A 21,351-nucleotide genomic window follows, 5' to 3' on the forward strand; every position below is an offset into this window, starting at 1 on the left:
TGTTGAAAATATAATTAAAATGAGGTCGCAACTAATATTATATGATGACACATTTATTTTACTTTAATAACAGCCAAGCATGAATAATCTGATCCGTACACTTGCATCGTTGAATCAGCTTTGATATTTAAAATATCATTTGCATTCAACTCAACCTCTATGATTCCTGTTCCTGTATGAAAAGTATCACCTGTAAATTTTAAGGATGGTGTGACATATACACGACTCACCAATCTGTCGTTCTTTTCAATATACAATTGAGCGTAAGTTGAAGAAGACATAATATTCACCTCAACAAATTAAAGTCCTGGATTTTCGCAGGTAAATGTTCCTGAGGATTTGAAATTATCCACATTTTCAATTCCATTCGACAGTTTTACATCACTGAATTGTATTATCTCACCAGAATTATATGTAGTGAAACCAGAAGCACACGAAGTTATTGCAACTGAAATGAAAAAAAATTGTTAAGATACAATATGTATGCACGCCTGTGTGAATTATCAATGTGTACATACATGTAGCATGCATATCAGAAATACGAAAACTCTACTGCTAAGCAATTTCCACCGATGTTTATAGTTAGTTCAAATGCATAGTTGCTTGAGGACAGGATCCTGTTATGTTATCCATCCAAGTATGTTCTAATGGGCGCACGAAATTTGAGCTAAAAATGTTTCTTCTAGGGGACATTTTTGCGCAGACATAAGAGTTCATTGAAGACTAATCCGTTCACCTGTATTTTTGATAGCCCATTTTAGCGAAAACTCATCTGGTTGAATAATACTAACCTTACCAAAATCATGAACAGTAACTGTAATGTATATTGACTTCATGTTTAAGTTGTTTATATATTCACTTGGGTTCATCATTGAAATTAATGTTGTTGAAAAAGGCTTTCAAAGATCATATGCACAGAGTATGGATGAGGTAAATTTGCAACCAAAGGAACTAAGTTCCAAAAGCTTTTTACAGAAAAAGACGTAAAGCACACATTCCTCTTACGAATTCTAGACAAGAAACAATTGAAGCAGTGTCAACAACGAATATCCAAGCAAAGAAATTTGGGAATTTTGTAGTTGTCACCAGCTGTTTTTTTATACTATCATCAAATAGCAAAAATAACATAATGCATAAAAGTACAAAGTGAAGACAAATGTGCACCTCATTGAATCTTGACAAGATAAAGAGAATGAACAGTTATCCAGAGCCCATTACATATGTCCTCTAGGACACACTAGAACGGAATTTTAACATTTGATTTAACCTTTTAAACTTTTAATGAATGTGATCTTCTTTTATATTGTCTTTCTTGGTTTTATTAAAATTGTTTACTTATTATTTATTATTAAATAGGTTAAATAAATTGCACTTAAATGGTCATTGGTATATGTTTCTTTATTCTTCATTGGCTAAAGGTATGGGGGAGGATTAAGATCTCCCAAACATGTTTAACCCCGCAACGTTGGCAATCATACAACATCTTCTTTTTTTTTATAGAAAGTAATGTTATGATGTTATAATTGCAGAATCAATACAGTAAGTACTTGAAGACTATACACCTGGAATGCACTTAACTCTTGTCCATGATGTGGATTAAGGTTTTAACCCTAAATTATAATTGACAACATATTTGTAACGTTCGGAGGACGTGTTTTTCAACAGACTGTCGGCATCCCAATGGGAACAAACTGTGCCCCTCTACTTGCCGACTTGTTTCTTTATTATTATGAGGCTGACTTCATGCAGGAACTTCTTAGGAAGAAAGATAAGAAGTTAGCAATATCCTTTAACTCTACTTTCCGCTATATAGATGACGTTCTTTCACTAAACAATTCAAAATTTGGTGACTATGTGGAACGCATCTATCCCATCGAATTGGAGATAAAGGATACTACAGATACAGTTAAGTCGGCTTCATATCTTGACTTACATCTAGAAATTGACAATGAGGGTCGGTTGAAAACAAAACTTTACGACAAAAGAGATAATTTCAGCTTTCCAATTGTGAACTTTCCATTTCTAAGTAGCAACATTCAAGCAGCACCTACATACGGGGTATATATCTCCCAATTGATACGATATTCCCGTGCTTGCATTTCCTATCATGATTTTCTTGATAGAGGGTTACTGCTCACAAGGAAGCTATTAAACCAAGAGTTCCAAATGGTGAAGTTGAAATCATCCCTTCGTAAATTTTACGGACGCCATAACGAGTTGGTTGACCGTTATGGAATAACCGTTTCACAAATGATATCGAATATGTTCCTTACGTCGTAACTACAATCCCCTTCCCTTTCATGAATGTGACCTACCGAATTAGACTATTTACCGGATTTGTAATCACATAAGCAACACGACGGGTGCCACATGTGGAGCAGGATCTGCTTACCCTTCCGGAGCACCTGAGATCACCCCTAGTTTTTGGTGGGGTTCGTGTTGTTTATTCTTTAGTTTTCTATGTTGTGTCATGTGTACTATAGTTTTTCTGTTTGTCTTTTTCATTTTTAGCCATGGCGTTTTCAGTTTGTTTTAGATTTATGAGTTTGACTGTCCCTTTGGTATCTTTCGTCCCTCTTTTATAGGCTAACTGAGAAGGAACAATCATGCCGTGTTTGGTTCCGTTCAATGAACAGTGGTCCTCTTAAAAAAGACATTTGTATATATTTCCCTTATGGTCCGATATTAAACTAAATCCCCCTGCTGACGGATAATGGATCGGCTTTAAAGAAACACCACTTGGTCAGCACTCCTAAGGAACATTCCTGCTACGTTTGGTTACATTCCATTTAGTGGTTCTCCAGAAAAAGTTCCTTCGGTCTAGGTGAGCTTAAAATCAGATAAAAAAGTGTTTATTCTAGTCGAAAATAGAAAAGGTATTATACTTTAGTTATCCTGTGGATTCACAGATTCAATAACCAGTGTTTAAGGCAGACGCTTGAGGAATGGATCACCCTTGAAACACATATATTTGCTAAGTGTAAAATAAATATTCTTTTCAATTTAACTTATGTAATGAGTTCTTACTCTTATGCATACGATATAACAGTACAATAACAGTAGTTAAATAACGAATGGAGAAAAATAAGCAAAAATTTCAAGAAAAGAGAATAATGGGGTGCAAAATTATAAAGAATACATTTGGAAAATAAGAGAATAAAATAATACAATACTGATTTACTATTAAACGCACTATAAAAAAATTATCGGCTTTGAAAAAAGCTTGCCGGACCTAAGGCTGCTTTTGTTACAGCGTAAAAGAAGTAAGTGTAATGACAAAAAAAAATCTGTTATCACAGATCTATATGTCTTGCTTTTTGGTAATTTCAATAATGCAAATATTGAAATTAAAATAGCAAGACTTTAACATGTAAGATTTGCAAATATTCAAAGTCAATGAACCAAAACATGGAAATGAGATGTACATGTACCAATGCTAATACACCATTGACTGATCAAAATTTTCAAGTTGATTTGTCTTGAACTTCAACAAAAACTACCTTGACCAAAAACTTGAATATGAAAAGGGACAAATTGTCGACCAAACGGACGCATAGACCGAAAAATATAATGCACCTGAGTGGGGCATAAAATCTCATAATTAATTTCGGAAAGACAAAAAAGAATGAAATTCAATGTATAATTATCAAAAAAAATGTCTATGCGATTGCTATCATTCCAAAACCAATTACAACTTCCTAAAAATTGCTTGGGTCAGGTAATCTTTTGGGAAATAAATAAATCATACTAACCTCTTGTAGTGGCTGTTTTAACCTCGGATTTCAGTTTCGCCATTTCACCATTGAGCTTATTGCCAAATATGGTCAAATATTGGATCTCAGTGGTGGGAATACTCTGTTTTGTCATTAGTAATTCATGATTTGTCTTTATTTTCACTTCTAGATCAGCTGAAATAAGTTGGTTTACATTACAATCAGAGAACATAAGATCGGGTACCAGTATTCGAAGACAAAACAAAAACCTAAAAAAAAAACCCCAAAAAACCCAAACAAATGAGGAGAAGATATCGCATGAGACGGACAATCAAAACAGACAAGCTCAAAAAAGACTGACAACGCAATGGTCCAGTCTGCATTCATTGTGTTCGTTGTTTTTGGAGTGCAGTTAAGACCATTATAGAACTTGACATATCTTTTGGACACCTCTATTGTTGAACACTATGTGTTGTCCTCTAGATGTGCTTGGAATCAAAAGTAAAACAACAGAAAATACCAAACTCAAAGAAAAATTCAAATCGGAAAGTCACTCATCAAATGGCAAAATCATACGCTCAAACACATCAAACGAATGGAAAACAACTGTCATATTCCTGACGTGGTACAGGCATTTCATTATGAAGAAAATGTTGGATTAATCCTGATTTTATAGCTAGCTAAACCTCTAACTTAGGGGATTTTAGTCGTGTGATTGCTGCCTGATTGGCGTACATCCTATCTTACAGTTTTAGTTCCGTTTCATGTAATTGTATTACAAATCATAAATAAAAAGGTTATTGAATTTAATCGGTTAATTGCTTTTCTTTCCCTCAAGAATATGAGAGGAAGAGTAATCGAAAAGAAATTTTCCTAGATGATAGTGCAAAGTAGACTAATCAAACAAAAAATCAAGTCACTTTTTAATCTTTCATTACATCCATACATGAGAAATGTGTCAAAAAGACAACAACCCGACCAAAGAGCGAAAAACAGCCGAAAGCCACCAAATTGGTCTTCATCACAGCGAGACAATTCCGCACCCAGAGACGTGCTTAAGCTGGCCCCTGAACAAAAATGTGTACTAGTTCAGTGAGAATGGATGCCATTATATACTCCGAAATATATAAAAGAAACTAAAATGATAAATCATACAAGACTAACAAAAAGGCCTGAGGCTGCTGACTCTGGACAGGCGCAAAAAATGTGTGGGTTAAACATGTTTTTTTTTTTTAGATTTTCACCTTCCAATATAAATCTAGCCAATGTAGAAAAAACAAACACACAGCAATACGCGCAGTAAAACTGAATTTAAAGAAGTCCGAAGTCAGAATAGGTTCAGTAACTTGTCTGCATGTTGTGTGTTTTAATGTTGTGTTAATGTTATTTAATATTCGATAAAAAAAAACCTCTCAAGAGCTTCTGTTTGTATTGTAATATGTGAACCGAATCAAAATAAAACTTTCGTATTCGTATAACAATTCAACTCTTTAGGACCAGTTTTTTTTTAGAATTTGATGCTTATATTTATGATTCTATTTGGAGTAAAAGCATTAACAAAACTTACACATTTTGTATGAAGCGCAGAAGCAGTTCATTTTATAAGTATCCGCACGATTTCTATAAAATTGTAATAAAATAGTACCAGAATTATAATTTAATGCACCAGAAGCGCGTTTCGTCTACATAAGACTTATCAGTGACGCATCATGCCGGTGTCACACATTGGCGTATAGACAGGCGTGCACCAGACGTACAGAGAAAATTGACAAACTCCGTATACGTTAGTTGTACGCCAGAGGAACGCTAAGCAGTCGTTAAACGTGCATTGCATAAGTTAGAAGTACGTCGAAATTTAAGGTATACGCTTGGTGAACGTAATAACTCCCGGAAATTTTTATGCAGGATAAAAAATGTCATCTAGCTCAAGCGTTTGTCAAGCATATACCACGCATGTAACACATAGGCTACAAGCGCGTTGAAAACGCTACAGATAAGTGTGAGATACGTTTAGGACACATTGTATACGTTTCAAGATCGTTCGACTTCAACTTAAACGTATGCGGGTTTGCTTGTAACAAAAAACCCACAATTAAACGTCCCGGACACGCTGAAAGCACGGATCATCGTCCTAGATACGACACGGATGCGTCTCAAATACGTTTTTTACTTCGTAGCGTGCATTCCATCTACGTTAGACAAACGTCATACATACCCCAACATACGTTTCTTGAACGCCCGCTACACGCTTATGTACGCTTCTAGTACGCCTAATACACGTTTAAAGCTCGTTGTACACACGTTACAGATATGATTGACAAGTTGAATGCATCCAAAATTACTAACGTGCTGGCAGCGTATATAATTTTTTACCACGCCCCACGTACGTCGGACCTATACGATGATGTGTGACGCCGGTATTAGAAAAAAGAAGCATTCTTTTCTTGTAATTACATTTTTATACTAAAAGCATGAAATTAAGATTATAAAATGTTTTTCGTTTTTTTATACATTGTTTCAACATGAGAACGCATACCACGCACAGTCATAACTGTTGTATTTTACACAGAAATAATTACATTGCATGTCTGTTTCATTATATTACGTTATTTTGATTGGCTAACAGCAAACTCGCGTCCTTCTGAAACTGACATTCAGTACACAATGAAATTTAACATTCATGATGACACGAGGTCCCATAATAAAGTCCACAGGAAAATTAAATAAAAACTTGGTAGAAATTGTGCTTCTGCGCATCATACAAAATGTACTTCGGTCAACGCTTTTACACCCCAATGAATTTACAAAAAGAAAGCATTCAATTCTTAAATAAATTTTGATATCGAAACGTATCTCTATTGTTGTCAGCCAATTAAAATGACGCATTCCTCTGAAACCTACATATACAAATGATATAGTGAATTTATAAAATTTTGTCTCTTACCTTCGATTTTCTGTCGAAAAGTAGATAAAGTATAATCATTAGACGTCTGTAGTCTGTCCACGGCTGTTTAAACTGTTTTATTCAAAATGTTTTCCACGACATTATTCACTGTTTTAGAAACCGTCTGTTTCACCTCTTTCCCTATTATTTCCCTAAGATGTTTTGTTAAACTTGTAATATCTAACTCTGCTTTTAGGGGTGCATTGAGTGTTGTTATCAACGGTATGTCAATTGCTGTTTCACAGTTATCCTGTCCACAAGCATTTGCACACACGTTTTCAAGCGGAAAAAGAGTAAAAAGACTGATTGCAGATCCTCGCAACATCTTGCAAACTTTTGTGAAATGAAACTGTGTCTGGAGAAAATCCAGGTTTTATACTTATTTCTTAAAAAAACATTCAATATATTTGTATCGCGCTTATAGGGTTATGATTTGATACCAGCTAAATCTACATTAACATATATAGTGATAAGACATTTTGTCATGGAAGATCCAGGATTTATACTCATATCTTCAATTAAGATTGAATGTAAATATTTCCTAGATGATACATGATGATTAACCAGTAGGTCTGCATTAACATAAATGTTTACCATTTCTATTTTGTTTTTGTTAGCATAGGCCATAGTGTGTAAACTGTGAAAGGTAGAACTAGTAATTACATGTAAGTGCACATCTTTAACAGTCCAGGTTTGATCCATAAGAAAACTTATCTAAAGTTCAAATGTTATGTATTATATTGGCTAGTTTATACCTCTCCGGATCGGTTGACTGTTCATAATCAGCATGTGATTCAAATGATATCAAGACATTGTCGGTCAACATTTAATTATGACGCCAAACCTTTAAGCTTTCCTCTGAATTTGCTAGTGTGTCATCACGAAAAGGGCGACAATGTCTGATGACGACACATAAAAAACCTTTTAAAACAATGTTTAATGATGTCTTTTAAAAATTCTTATTATATTCTTTTGTATAATGTCACAGTACGGTATGAGAACCCTGATTGCACCAAAAGGAGCGGATATCTTATAAATAAAGGCAACAGTACTATAACGCTATTCAAAACTCGATTGAGAGAAAACAAATCAGGGTTTAAAATTAAAACCGACGGAAACACAATAAATATAAGAGAAAAACAACGAAACAACAGAAACACTGAAGTGTAACAAAAACAAAATACAATGCAACTCAAAGTAACCAATTATTAGATAACAACTGCCATTTTTCTAACTTGGTACACAAGTGTTTTTCTAGGTCGTATACAAAGGATTAGGTATATTATTACCATTTAATCTTATACATTATACATATTTTCAGTTTAAGTGTATCTTTTAGTATTTACAAAGGCCGAAATTAGGACAACCAACTTATTTACGACAATGTAGTCTGAAATTTATGTTTGAATAGAATGCACAGCTATATGAATAATGTCAATAAGTCGTAGTTTCAACCTAAACAACAAATTGGAACAGTTGTTTGATGTTAAACAATAATATTTAGTACATAAATGTATGTTTTAAATTGCTAACACCATTGACCGGATTCTATCATAGGATGACCTAAAATTGTTGAAATTGAAGAGACTCTTCATTTTTCCCATTGCATATTTCTGAATATCGTTGCTACCATACTAAAGAATAGAGGGAAACCTTTAAATGTTTTAAACAATGACATCATTTTTCAAAATATTACCTTGTCGAAATTTGCACTTTTTTTTGTAATGACCTATATACCAGGGTTGCAAACATTTCAGGCTGAAAACGATCACATTCATTAAATATCTTGTGAAAGGAAATAAAACACACACGCACACAAAATCTTAATAGACTGTAGGTATATAATGAAGATATCATTACGTGATTATTTCTTCGCCTAAGGCCAATACAGCAATCCTCGGACCAATAATAAGGTCAATAAAGAAAAAAATCACGTTATAATATAATATTAGAATATAGCAAAGTGCTCTCGACCAATGAAATGGTAGAATTTGGTGTCTCTTACTAGTGAGGAATAAATGTAAATCATGTTCTTAGTAAGGGATTATCCTAGTGTGCAAACCTACTTTCAATTCAAAATGAAAAGTTTTTTCTTTATAAATGAGTTAGAACTGCCCTGAAGCACATTTACAAGATTGAAAAGATTTATCACAGTGATTGGATTGGACTAAAAGTTGCATTGTGAAACAAATAAAAAAGCAAAATAAATTGAATTTTACTACTGCACCGTCTGCAGTAAAATTTGTGCCCATAATGTTATGAAAATAAATAACTTCATTTAGTTTACCTAAAGTATAAACAATACAGAATAATTATTTCCAATATTCCGATAAAAATGAAAACTAATTTAAGTTTAAAACTTTAAAAGGCATTTTATTAGAAAATTTCCCAGACATAATAAAATAGAACTGAAATCTATTCATTCATTGAAACTGTAAAAGGATAATTCCTCGCTAAAACAATATGCGATTAACATTCATACTCACAGTCAAGAAATATATACTTTGTACTGCTGTGTCACCTTAAATCTGGTCTATAACACATTATTTTTAATATTTCCCAAATTAAAAGAAAGTCCTTACATCACTAAAACTAGCCCTTAAATGAAATACTCCAAAATGAAGTCATGCATCAATTATAAACATTTAATTTACACTAACAATGAAACAAATTCTTGAATACAATCAATTAAGAGTTCATTTGCACCTTGAGCACTTTGCAATATTTGCTCGTACTTAACCATGAAGAAAGGGATTATCATTCTCTTACATAAACTTACCTTAGCTTACACCGAACCTAAATTGATATGTGATTATTGATTAAATCTAGTCCACTATGCTCATTCAACATCCTTTCCCAAATGTCACTTTAATTTCACGGTGTTTGTACTTACATCATCAACATGACAGGTGCTACATGGGAATCAGGATGTGCTTACCTTTCTGGAGTTTCCCTCCGGATTTTAGTGGGGTCTTGTTGCTTAATTTTTAGTTTTCAATGTTGTGTTTTGTGTATAGTTTGTTTTTGGGTCTTTTTGTGCATCCAAAGGCCTTGTAGGTTTATTTTCTACGAATGAGTTTGGCATCCGTCTTGATGATGACGTATCGATGTTTAAAGTGTATCTCAAAAGAGGAGGACCGTATCATAAATTTGGATACAACAGAACTTAACAATGCTGCTGTCTTGAAAGCCTTTTTATAATTCCTCTTTTTTCGAAGCTATTTCTACTAACATTACAAAATAATCAGTTTGCGTGTTAATAAAGTAACATACGTGGTATTTTTTATAGCTGACTATGCGGTAATTTGTTATGCATTGCTCATTTTTGAAAGCCGTACGCTGACCTATAGTTGTTAATTTCTGTGTCATTTGGTCTCTTGTGAAGTGTGGTCTCATTGGTAATCATACCATATCTATATTTAATGGTCTTTTGTGTTGACATAAATTATCATTGATATGGTCATATCTAAAAATTTACTGCCTACAAAACTTTTGAATTTTTGAAATACGAAGACTTTTATCCCTCAAGAATATATTACTTAGATATATTTGGTAAACTTTTAGGAATTGTGGTCATCAATGTTCTTCAACTTGATACTTTATTTGTCCTTTTGCAATTTGTTTGGATTCGAGCGCCACTGTTGAGTCTTTTGTAAACGAAACTCGCGTCTGGCGTAAATACAAAATTTGATCCTGGTATCTATGATGAGTTTATTTATAACCACTGGGTCGATGCCACTGCTGGTGGAGTTTTAATCCCCCGAGGGTATCACTAGCCCAATAGTCAGCACTTCTGTGCTGAAATATATTCATATTCATAAATAAACCATTTACAAAACTTTTGAAATTTTTGAAATATTAAAGTTCTTCTACCTCAGGAATTGATTACCTAAGCTGTATTTGTCAAAACCTTTAGAAACTTTGGTCTTCAATGCTCTTCATCTTCGTACGTTATTTGACCTTTTTATCTTTTTTTGGATTCGAGCGTCACTGACGAGTCTTCTGTAGACGAAACATAAATATAAAATTTCATCCTGGTATCTATGATTAGTTTATTAATATTTTGCTCCTCTCTGTTATGATCATGCTTCCCAGCCATGGAATGTAACCTGTTCGAGAATATTGCAGTATTCTTTAAAAAGTTGGTTAAAGGGTCATTGTTCTTTTTAAGATTTTCATCAGTTTTCAGTTATTAAACACTTAATGACATCAGTTATATAACTTTGAGTTAAAAAGTCAATCTTTAATAACATATTTGTTGGAATCCATTCAAACTCATTAAATATTTCATCATTTTTCAGTAATGTAAGAAGTGATATGTTAAACAAATATATAAAAGCAAACTGTTTTAAATATAATTAAAATGAGGTTGCAACTAATATTATTGAATAACAGATTTTTTTACTTTAATAATAGTCAAGCATGAATAATCAGATCCGTGTACTTGCATGTTGATACGTGTTTTGATATTTAATGTATCATTTGCATTCAATTGAACAGCAATGATTCCTGTTCCTGTGTGATACTTGGAACTATCGCCTGTAGATGTTAAGGTTGGTCTGACATATACACGGCTTACCACAATTCCGTTCTTAAAAATGTCAAATTTAGCGTAAGTTGAAGGAGACATTATACACACCCCAAACAAATAAAGTCCTGGCTTTTCACATGTAAATTTCTATGACGATTTGAAATTCTCCACATTTCCAATTCCATTTAATAGTTTCATATCACTATATTTTATTATGTCACCAGAATAATATGTTGTGGAATCAGAAACACGCGAAGTTACTGCAACTACAATGAGAAACAGTGTTATGATAAATAGCTGTCTGTATACGTGCGTGTGTATTAAACATTAACAGCCACACACAAGCAAGTTTTCCACAAAGCTTGTCTGACCTAAACGTTTATTTAATGTGATTAGGAGCGTTACTATTCGTTAGTAAAATTCATATCTTAGATGAGGTGGTGGTTTAGATTGTGTTTTGGGACAAAAAAAAAAAAAAGTTATGGAGCAATTGTCATTATATTAGTTACAAATGTTTTAACTTTGAATGCGGCATATCGAAGACGCAACGTCCTTTCATGAGGTTCTTTATTTGATATTATCATAATGATTGGTTTTGTGTTTCAATCAAATTGAATTTTGAGGGTGTTTTTCAACTTGTTAATAAAATCAGACCTAAGATCAATCTTGAAATTTAGTAGACATTGTGTTGCTCAGTCTTTAGTTTCTTTGTTGTTTGTTGAAGACTGGTGCTTGCAGTTTTGTTTATGTCGTTTTGAACAATTGCATTTTCGACACATGCATTTACATGAATTGGCATGAGTTCAACTTTAAATGTGACACATTTCTCGGGATTTCAGCCGATCAATGAATTCAAATTTGCAGACATATAGTGCGTGATTTTTTTAATGTTATGTCACAAAAACAGCGAATATTTTTATGAACTATTTAAGCTCGAAGTAAAATAAATATTAAATATACTTACTATTCTCTATAGTACTACTATTAATTTCGGATTCAACAAATGACATTTTTAGCTCTGTTTTTCTTTAAGTTGAACAATATCATCCTTCAGTTTATTGTATGTTTTATTCAAAGAATATATGTCTGTGGAGGAAATGCTCTTCATCGTCATCAGGATTGTCAGATAACGTCTTATGTTCACTTCAAGTTCAGTAACTTTCCTGTCAGATATTAAAGTTTTGTTATAAAGAGATAAAAATTCCTTTTTCCGCGCATTTCCGTCTGAAATCAGTTGATTTATTTTCAAATTGATGATCCTCATATCCTTTGACAAGTTATCGGTATTGTTTTGATAAGCAGTCGCTGATATAAAAGAGACACAGTGGCATACAACCTTGGGATGTTGTAAATTTTGAATTTCCTGTTTCGAATTTTGACTCTCAATTTGAGAAGCTTTATACTTTTGTAGTAAAGCAGAAAGTTTTTTTTCAACATTTCAGTTTCAATTCGTATGCCCTCAGTTTGGTTGTACAATAGATCCAGCTTCTTGGAATCTGAATTATACGTGGCGACATCAGCTTTTAAAACACTGATTTCAGCTTTTGAATCTGTCAGTTCATGTTGTAATTGGACAACAAATTGTTGCAGCTGACGACGTGCTCGACTCTCATCAATTATCATGTTCATTAACATTTAATAGTGTTTGTCTGTCATTCATCCAGAATTCGATATGTTTGGGATATTGTTATCAATCAGAAATCCTTTACACACGGACATTGTAAGAAATTAAATAAAGAGATCATCCATTGTACTTCAAGAGTATTTGATCTGTGATTAGGATCACGTATATGTTATCTGTTAAATCAGTCACATGCATGTACATAACATGAAACTAGCACAAGGCTGTCATATATAAACTTGTCACGTATTCTATTATGTTAAGTACGAAATTATTTAAGTGAAAATCCTAAATTAAATAATTATCGGCGTTTTTCAATTTTTACTCAAAAAGTAAGATAATTCTTCGGAAGTCAGTCAAAAGACATATTAAGTAGAATTAAGACAAACAAAAAACAGGCTGTAACTATAAATTAAAAAAGTAAGCAACACGAAACCCAAAATTATCGACAATAAACTAGGTGCTCCGGACGGAAGGACAGAGCTGTTACCCCTTGTTGCAACCGTCGTGCTGCATGTCTTTTTTGATATAAATCATAACGAATAAAAATTGAACAGAAAAACGTTACCATTCTGGAACTGTTTTGTTTTGTGATCTTTACCAACGCTATTGTAAAGAGCACCCGAGTTGCCTTCACATGATTTCGTTGATGTTACCAATTTTCTAGCCATGAGGTTTTTGTTTCGATTAACTATAAGGGGACTTACCAAATATTTACCAGCAGAACTCTTTACGGTACATGAAAATAAATACACACCATTTGAACGAGCGGTAAACATTTTGGTGGTCGAGATGTTCCTTTTTCCAAAATTCATCGTAAATGTGTATACATTAGATAAGATTGTAGAGGGTCGTATTCAAAATTGTAAAGATTCAAAACAATAAATGCGATTGGAAAACATCAATGTTGAAGTTTTGATTCTGCTATATATTGTCATTAATGATAGAATACATCTAGGTAATTCAAATGCAAAGTAAATAAAAGCAAGTTTACGAAAGAGTACTAGTATCTGATGTCCCCCAAGAGTATACTAAAATATAAGTTTGGCTGTGCACCATCACCTGTAGGTATGATACTGATTATCTATTCAAATTGATTTGGCTACAGTAGTGATGCACTTCTTTGCAAATTCAAAACCCCCATACTCACAAAACCGGTCTTATTAACCAATAATATAATACAATGGATGATTGCTTAAGATTGATACTTTAGTTATTGAGAATATGATGTATTTATTAGTATTGGATTTTCAGCTTTTAGTAACTGCGAGTTCTCTTAGATTGGTACTTTGTGTTTTTTGCCATTAATTAATTTAGTGCTCCTTGTGATGAGTCAAGTCATTTCCAATTGATTCTTACAGTTTTTTTTCTCTATGTTTTACTGTTACAACATGTTATGCGCGCTCTCAGAATATTATCACCGTCATATTCTATATGTTCTTGTCATTCAGTGGTTGTCGTTGATTGCCGTTTGTCATATATGTATATTATTAGCTGATTATACGGTATGGGGTTTCCTTACTATTGACAGTTGTACGGTGACCTATAGTTGCTTGCATACATTTCACAATTGTTTAGTTAAACATGCTCTGCATTTAAGGTTAATAGGACAGATTACATGATATAAAAAAGAAGATGCGGTATGATTGTCAATGAGACTTTTTCATATCTAAATTACCCTCAATGCAGATGATATTCACAATACAAAAATTACAAGTGAATGAAACTGCAGCATGATTAATGTTTACAAAAAAGAAGATATCTGCCAATGACTGTCATTAAATATTTGTAACCATAAATAATCTTACAATGGGCATATGAATAGAAATTTATTGATGGGAATTAAGACTGGAAAAGTGGTTGTATTCTGATTATTCCCTCAGCACACAGTATAAAGGAGAAAGAACACTGTTCATGGCCGTACGATGACCTATAGTTGTTAATGTATGTGTCATGTTGGTCTCTTGTGGACAGTAGTCTCATTGGCAATCATACCATATCTTCTTTTTTATATAGACTGTTCAGTCTGAAGGTACCTGTCCAGGTAGGGGGACATGTCTTCTTGTAGATTCTCTCCTTGTGGTGAACAAGCATGTTATAAACATCATTTCAGTGCATTATTGGTCTAGTGCTCAATATGGTAGTTATTTATATCAGAGTATCATGTCCTCGTCCTAATTTTGCACTTAACTTGCCACTGGATGACAAAACATCCACCCTTAAATCTATTTAAAAGCAATATACCTATGCAGTTGTAATTTTCAAGTCTTGTTAATTATATTTTGTTTTGACCTAAGCAAGACTCAGATAATATGGTATTATCAAATCTAAAACCTATATTAATAAGATCTTACTGTATGTAAAAAAAATAAACCACACCAATTGACCGCACAAGATGCAATTTAGACAATAAATGTGTCTTTAAGTGATGCATAATGCCAAAATACCAAGAAAAGCTAAAAATTGAAGAGCTGGACCTGAAGCAAAGCCAAATCAGAACAAGAAATCAGATATATATATATATATATATATATATATATATATATAATAAAAAAAAAAACAAATGTGTACTTAACATAGAAGCTGGTTAAAACCTTGAAAAAATGCGCAACATTGTACTTAAAGGACATTTTTTAAATGAACAAACTGATCTCTTAATGCGTAGTCTGAAATGTCAGTAAATCCATAAACAGTACTAATACAATCGATACACTAAAAATACTGAAACAGTACCTACAAAATCAGTCCTTAAACAGTAATGACAAAGTCAGTACTGAAAGAGTACTGACGAAAACAGTACTGAAACAGTACGGACAAAATCAGTACGGACAAAATCAGTACTGAAACAGTATCGACAAAAACAGTACTGAAACAGTACTGACAAAATCAGTACTGAAACTTGGTAAATTACAAAAAGTGATAATTAGCGTAATTCTTTATTTTGATACTTATATTTTAATATAATTATCACATTTTACAAAAAAAATAAGGACAAAAGATATTTTTCTAAATTAAAATTTATATATTATGAAAAAAAAACACAAATTATTATTTCGTGCAACCAACCGATTTCTGGATTAACATTCCTCATGAAATCTTAAACTTAAAAGTTTGGAAGCCAAAAGATAACAACCTATTTGCTAGAACCCAATCATTTCATTTAATTAATTCATAATTTTTCACAGAAACGCAAGAAGCAATCGGTAAACTATACAAGAAAAACAAACTGGTGTTAATATAATTTAAATGAGGTCGAAACAAAAATTTTTGAATGACACATTTATTTTACTTTAATAACAGTCAAGCATGAATATCCACTTCCATACACTTGCATTTTGTAATTTGCTTCGATATTTAATGTATCATTTGCATTCAATGTAACCGCAATGATTCCTGTTCCTGTGTGATACTTGGAACTATCGCCTGTAGATGTTAAGGTTGGTCTGAAATATACACGGCTTACCAAACTTCCGTTCTTTAAAATGGCAAATTGACCGTTTTTGGATAAATAAAGGCAACAGTAGTATACCGCTGTTCAAAACTCATAAATCCATGGACAAAAAACAAAATCGGGGTAACAAACCAAAACCGAGCGACATTATATATAATCGGGGTAACAAACCAAAACCGAGCGAAACGCGTAGATAAAGACATAATATACACCCCAAACAAATAAAGTCCTGGCTTTTCGCACGTAAATGTTCCTGACGATTTGAAATTATTCACATTTCCAATTCCATTCGACAATTTCACATCACTGAATTTTATTATGTCACCACTATTATACGTTATAGAACTAAGAGCACACGATGTTACTGCAACTGAAACGAAAAAAATAATAATATACAATATGTATGTTATGTCTTTGTTTTTTTAGTGCATTTTCTTCAATGTTTTAATGTATAAATTTATTCATATTGCTCTGACGCATACAATGTTACAATAACTGTGACAGTAGTTTATATTTGATGTCCCTTTATTCCGTTATTTTTCCACATAAGAATGGAGGTGTAACATAGATATATAAGCTACTGTTATTGTAAAATCGTACGGATAAGAAGTGATATACTAGGAAGTTAAAATATAAAAGTAAAAAAAACCAACATAAATAAAGAGAAGAAAAACAAAAGAGAAAGGAGGACCAATTTCCAAGTGTTAGTGACATCTGAGGGTCTAGATGCAGTTTACAGAATAGAAAATTATGGCAAAAAGAATAATGCAAAGAGAAAAATAAGTAAAAATAAATGTGGAAAATAAGAGAATCCGATTATACTTTAATAGGTTTACTATTATATGCACTATAAAAAAAAAAAAAAAAAAAACAATATTAGCTTTGAGAAAAAAGATTGCCGGAACTTCCTGAGTTAGGTTTAATGAAAAGTATCAAAACTAAAAACTAAATATAATACATATTTAATAGAAAGATAGAAATAACAATTACAATAAATTAAAAAAAATTGATGGCAGGTAAGCTTTTTGGAAACAAACTTCAACATACTAACCCTTTTCAGTTGCTTTTTTAACCTCGGATTTCAGTTGCTCCATATCTCCCTTGAGCTTATTGTCAAGTATGGTCTGCGTTTTCCCTATTTTCACTTCTAACTCAGCTGAAATAAGTTGGACTTTATTAGGGACGACATCAAAAGTTCAATGTAGGATAAAAAAAACTTAATTCACATAGTTTTTTCATTGACCCCTCCTACCCCCCTCCTAAGTTAATTTGGGAAAAAATGGTTTACCAATAAAGATATATGTAAAATTGATGTCAATTAAACAAAACTTGCAGCAACGTTTACACCCCACCCCAAAAATATTTGAATTAAGATTTTTATCCTTCATTGATCTTTCGATGTCGTCCTTAAGGTTTGGAGAATTTTATATTCGTGGACAGAAAAGAAAATAAACAACATATCGAACTGTGTGTCTCAGAAGCGTTAGTTATTAATTAAACATATATTTTTATCAGTGATATATCCATGTGATTTTTTTAACCAAAAAATTGCCATGTTTGTATAACAATGTTAAGACGAACTGGGGTATAAGCAGTAAGACAACAATCCCAACGACACAATAATTACCAATAAATATCCAGGAGTTAACATACGCGCATTATCACTAGATAGTTTATCTAAAAAAATACAAATATGACATCTCCATATTCTAAAGAATAGACGAGGAGATTGAGTCTAACAGTCATTTTCAAAGATCGGCCATCAAGGTCAAAATATTTAAATTATTACTAGATTTATTTCACTTGACTGGGCGGAGTTTATGAAGTTCGCTCATTTAAGATCAGTCCATCTATAGATAGGAGTTTTGGGATAAGTTCATCAATGAAGTGTCCAGTTATTCGTCTCGTATCATACAATCAGTCCTTTTGTATATGCGTTTGGTGACACTGATTAGTGATTAGAATTCAATTAGTATTATAACGGCAATCATCCTTATCACACATATCTTCAAATAGACTGTCCTTATGCAAATTAAAACATAAGCTCCGCCCGATCAGTTGAAAACACATTGGTAATATCAAAACATTAAATCTTACCAAAACAAGAACTATGACGAGGTTTTCGGCGTGGGACAGGCACATGACAATATATACTAGTCAACAAAAGTAACGATAAACAAGTTTGGGACTCAAATTTATCATAAAATATATAACAAATGGGACAATCTTTCCAATTTGCACAGCACATGCATATGATTAAAAAGTTTTAAAGAACATGTAAAGTGAGAAAATATCGTATAACTAAACACAGGGTTCAACTTAATTTTGTGGAACAAAAGGTATTCAAAAAATTTAAGCAGACAATGTTTAAGTTTAAAGTTTTAAAGTCTTTAACATCGATTTTTTTATTTTTGAGTGAAAATACGATTTTTAAAATAACAAACAAGACGTCCTTCAAGAAATAGTAAAAACACTCAGGTAGCAGCTGTCAGTGGATCAAACCTATTACCGGGATTTAAGATATCAAGATGTGACCCAAGATGTGACATTTTAAATGAAGCAAGCAAAATAACTGGTATTTCTTTTTTCGTAATGCCATTAGTAGTAATATGATATATCTGATTGGTAGCAACCTGTACTATTCAATAAGGAAGGATTGACAAAATTTGAATGTTAACAAAGTGAACTCTAATTATGCTATGACTATCAATCATTTTTCAGAGGAGTAAACTATATACATAAATTTTAAATATAACAGTCTATATGTTTGCTCAATTATTGAGGCATTAAAAATAAAAAAAACCTTTGAAAAAGTTATAGTTTCATAATTTTTTGGTTATGTTACTATGACAAGTGAAAATATATAATATATTATCATTATGCTTAATTAAACTTAAGTCATTAATTTAGGACAGGATGACACAGTCTTGACACTTTTTTAATCCCTTTACTTGCATAACTTATCTATGAATCGATAATTGAAAAAATGATGATTTTCGCAAACTTCTGACTTATCCATTTTGCTCATTTTAGACCACAGTAATGCTTATATAAGCTGAATTAGAATGTATCATATTATTTGTTTATATTTACATTGAAGCCATGTGTTGTAGCTCTGAAATTTTGGTATTTGATTTCTTTTTGTCGTAACTCTTGCACATCAGAACAATGCAAAAACTTGATTGTCTTATGAAACTGTATTATTCTGTGTAAGTTTAAAAAAGAATATGAAAACTTGTCTTACACTTTTTACACCGATTTTGAAAGATATACAAAGAACTGCTGTTTCATGTGCTTATCACTCTGTCGTTAGGGTCACAAAAATGTTTTTCGGTCAAAAAAAAGTCTGGTGACCCATATTTTTTTAATATTTTTTAAAGCTTATTGTTTTGACCATCATGTGTCAAATTTAAAAAAAATTCAATGGACTTTTTTATTGGAACTTTCAGAAAAATAGAAATTTTTAACAAAATCTGTGTTTTTTGTGTGCAGTAATGTTAATGAATTGGAGCGGAAATTAATGAATATGAACAAAACTGTGTTTTATTTTCATTTTTGATAATAATTTTGTAATAAATGAATAACAAACCTTCAAAAGCTTGAAAAAAATCCTGAGTTTCTACATCAGGTATGTATTTATGCCTACACGTGACATACCAACTTTGGTGACCGTTACCATGGAAACGAGTCTGGTGACATACTATTTTCAACTCAAATTTTTATACAGGCCATTGCATAGTATATGTATGCAAATTTTGAGGAAAAATTCAATGGGGAAAAAAATTGCTTTATCTGTAGGGTTCCACCTTAAATCAATGGTTTTGATGAGGAAATAACTCTTTAAATATTAGACCAATTGAGCAATTATTTACCTTGATACTGCTTATATAGGAAACACATTGCTTTGTATCGTTTCTTTTGTTGAATAGTATATAATATTGCTATGTTTAGCTATTGATGATCTAAGCTCAACTGCTTTAACATCGATCGGGTACTAAAATAGAGCGAACGATTCCAATCAAAATATGGAAAGGCATTTAGGTCTAAATTATCCCAATGACCGATGTGTGTGTAATACTGTATGCATGATAAAAAAAATAGTACAATTAAAATCTGAAAGACCAATCTACTATCATGTTGTTCTTACCTTCCATTTCCTGTCGAAATGTTGCCATAGCAACACTATTAGAGGTCTGTAATCTGTTCACAGATGTTTGTACTGTCTTATCCAAAATGTTTTCCAGAAGATTATTCACTGATGTTGATACAACCTGTTTCACCTCTTTCCCTATTAAATCCTTAAGTTGAACAGTGAGACTTGTAATATCTAACTCTGCTTTAAGGGGTGCATTTAGTTTCGTTATTAACGGTATGTCAATTGCTGTTTCACAGTTGTCGTGCCCACAAACATTAGCGCATACGTTTTCAAACAGAAATATAGTAAAACGAACGATAGCATATCCTCGCAACATTCTGAAAATCTTAGTTGAAATGAAGTTGTGTCTGGAAATAAATCGGGTTTTATACTTATTACTTAAATAAACATTCAATATATTTTTATCGTGTTTATATATATTGCTATGATTTGATACAATCTAAATCTACAAAAACATAAATATTATTGAGAAATTTCGTCCTGAGAAGAACCAGTATTTATACTCATATTTTGAAAGAAAATTGAATATAAATATTACTTACGTGATATATGATAATTAACCAGTAAGTCTGCATTAACATAAATGTTTACAATTTCTATTTTGTTTTGTTAGCATAGGCCTTACCATGTAAACTGTATAAAGATAGAACTAGTAATTACATGTAAGAGCACCTGTTCAACAGTATAGGTTTGATCTATAAGATAACATATATAAAATTCAAATGTCATCTATAATTTTAGGCCAATTTATACATCGCCGGACCGGTTGATTGTTTGTACATAATCAGCATGTGTTTCGTTTGATATCGTTTCATTTCAATTATGACGTGAAACCTTTGTAAAGATTTTCTCTGAATTTGCTAGATCGAAGTAACGAAAAAGGCGATCATGTCTGATGACGACACCTTAAAACCCATTTAAAAACAATATCTGAT

General features: G+C 32.2%; 1 protein-coding gene across 1 annotated transcript; it reads right to left on the reverse strand.

Moving 5' to 3' along the window:
* Positions 1 to 299: 299 nt before the first annotated feature.
* Positions 300 to 20,734, reverse strand: LOC143043729 (uncharacterized). Its single transcript, XM_076215911.1, has 4 exons — positions 20,408 to 20,734; positions 17,312 to 17,416; positions 16,448 to 16,630; positions 300 to 448 (listed from the first exon to the last, which is right to left on the reverse strand). The coding sequence occupies exons 1-4, from the start codon at positions 20,730 to 20,732 to the stop codon at positions 300 to 302; spliced, it is 762 nt and encodes a 253-aa protein (XP_076072026.1). The 5' UTR covers positions 20,733 to 20,734.
* Positions 20,735 to 21,351: the final 617 nt, after the last annotated feature.

The sequence above is a fragment of the Mytilus galloprovincialis genome, chromosome 8 (assembly GCF_965363235.1).
Source record: "Mytilus galloprovincialis chromosome 8, xbMytGall1.hap1.1, whole genome shotgun sequence".
In the NCBI taxonomy this organism is placed as follows: Eukaryota; Metazoa; Mollusca; class Bivalvia; order Mytilida; family Mytilidae; genus Mytilus; species Mytilus galloprovincialis.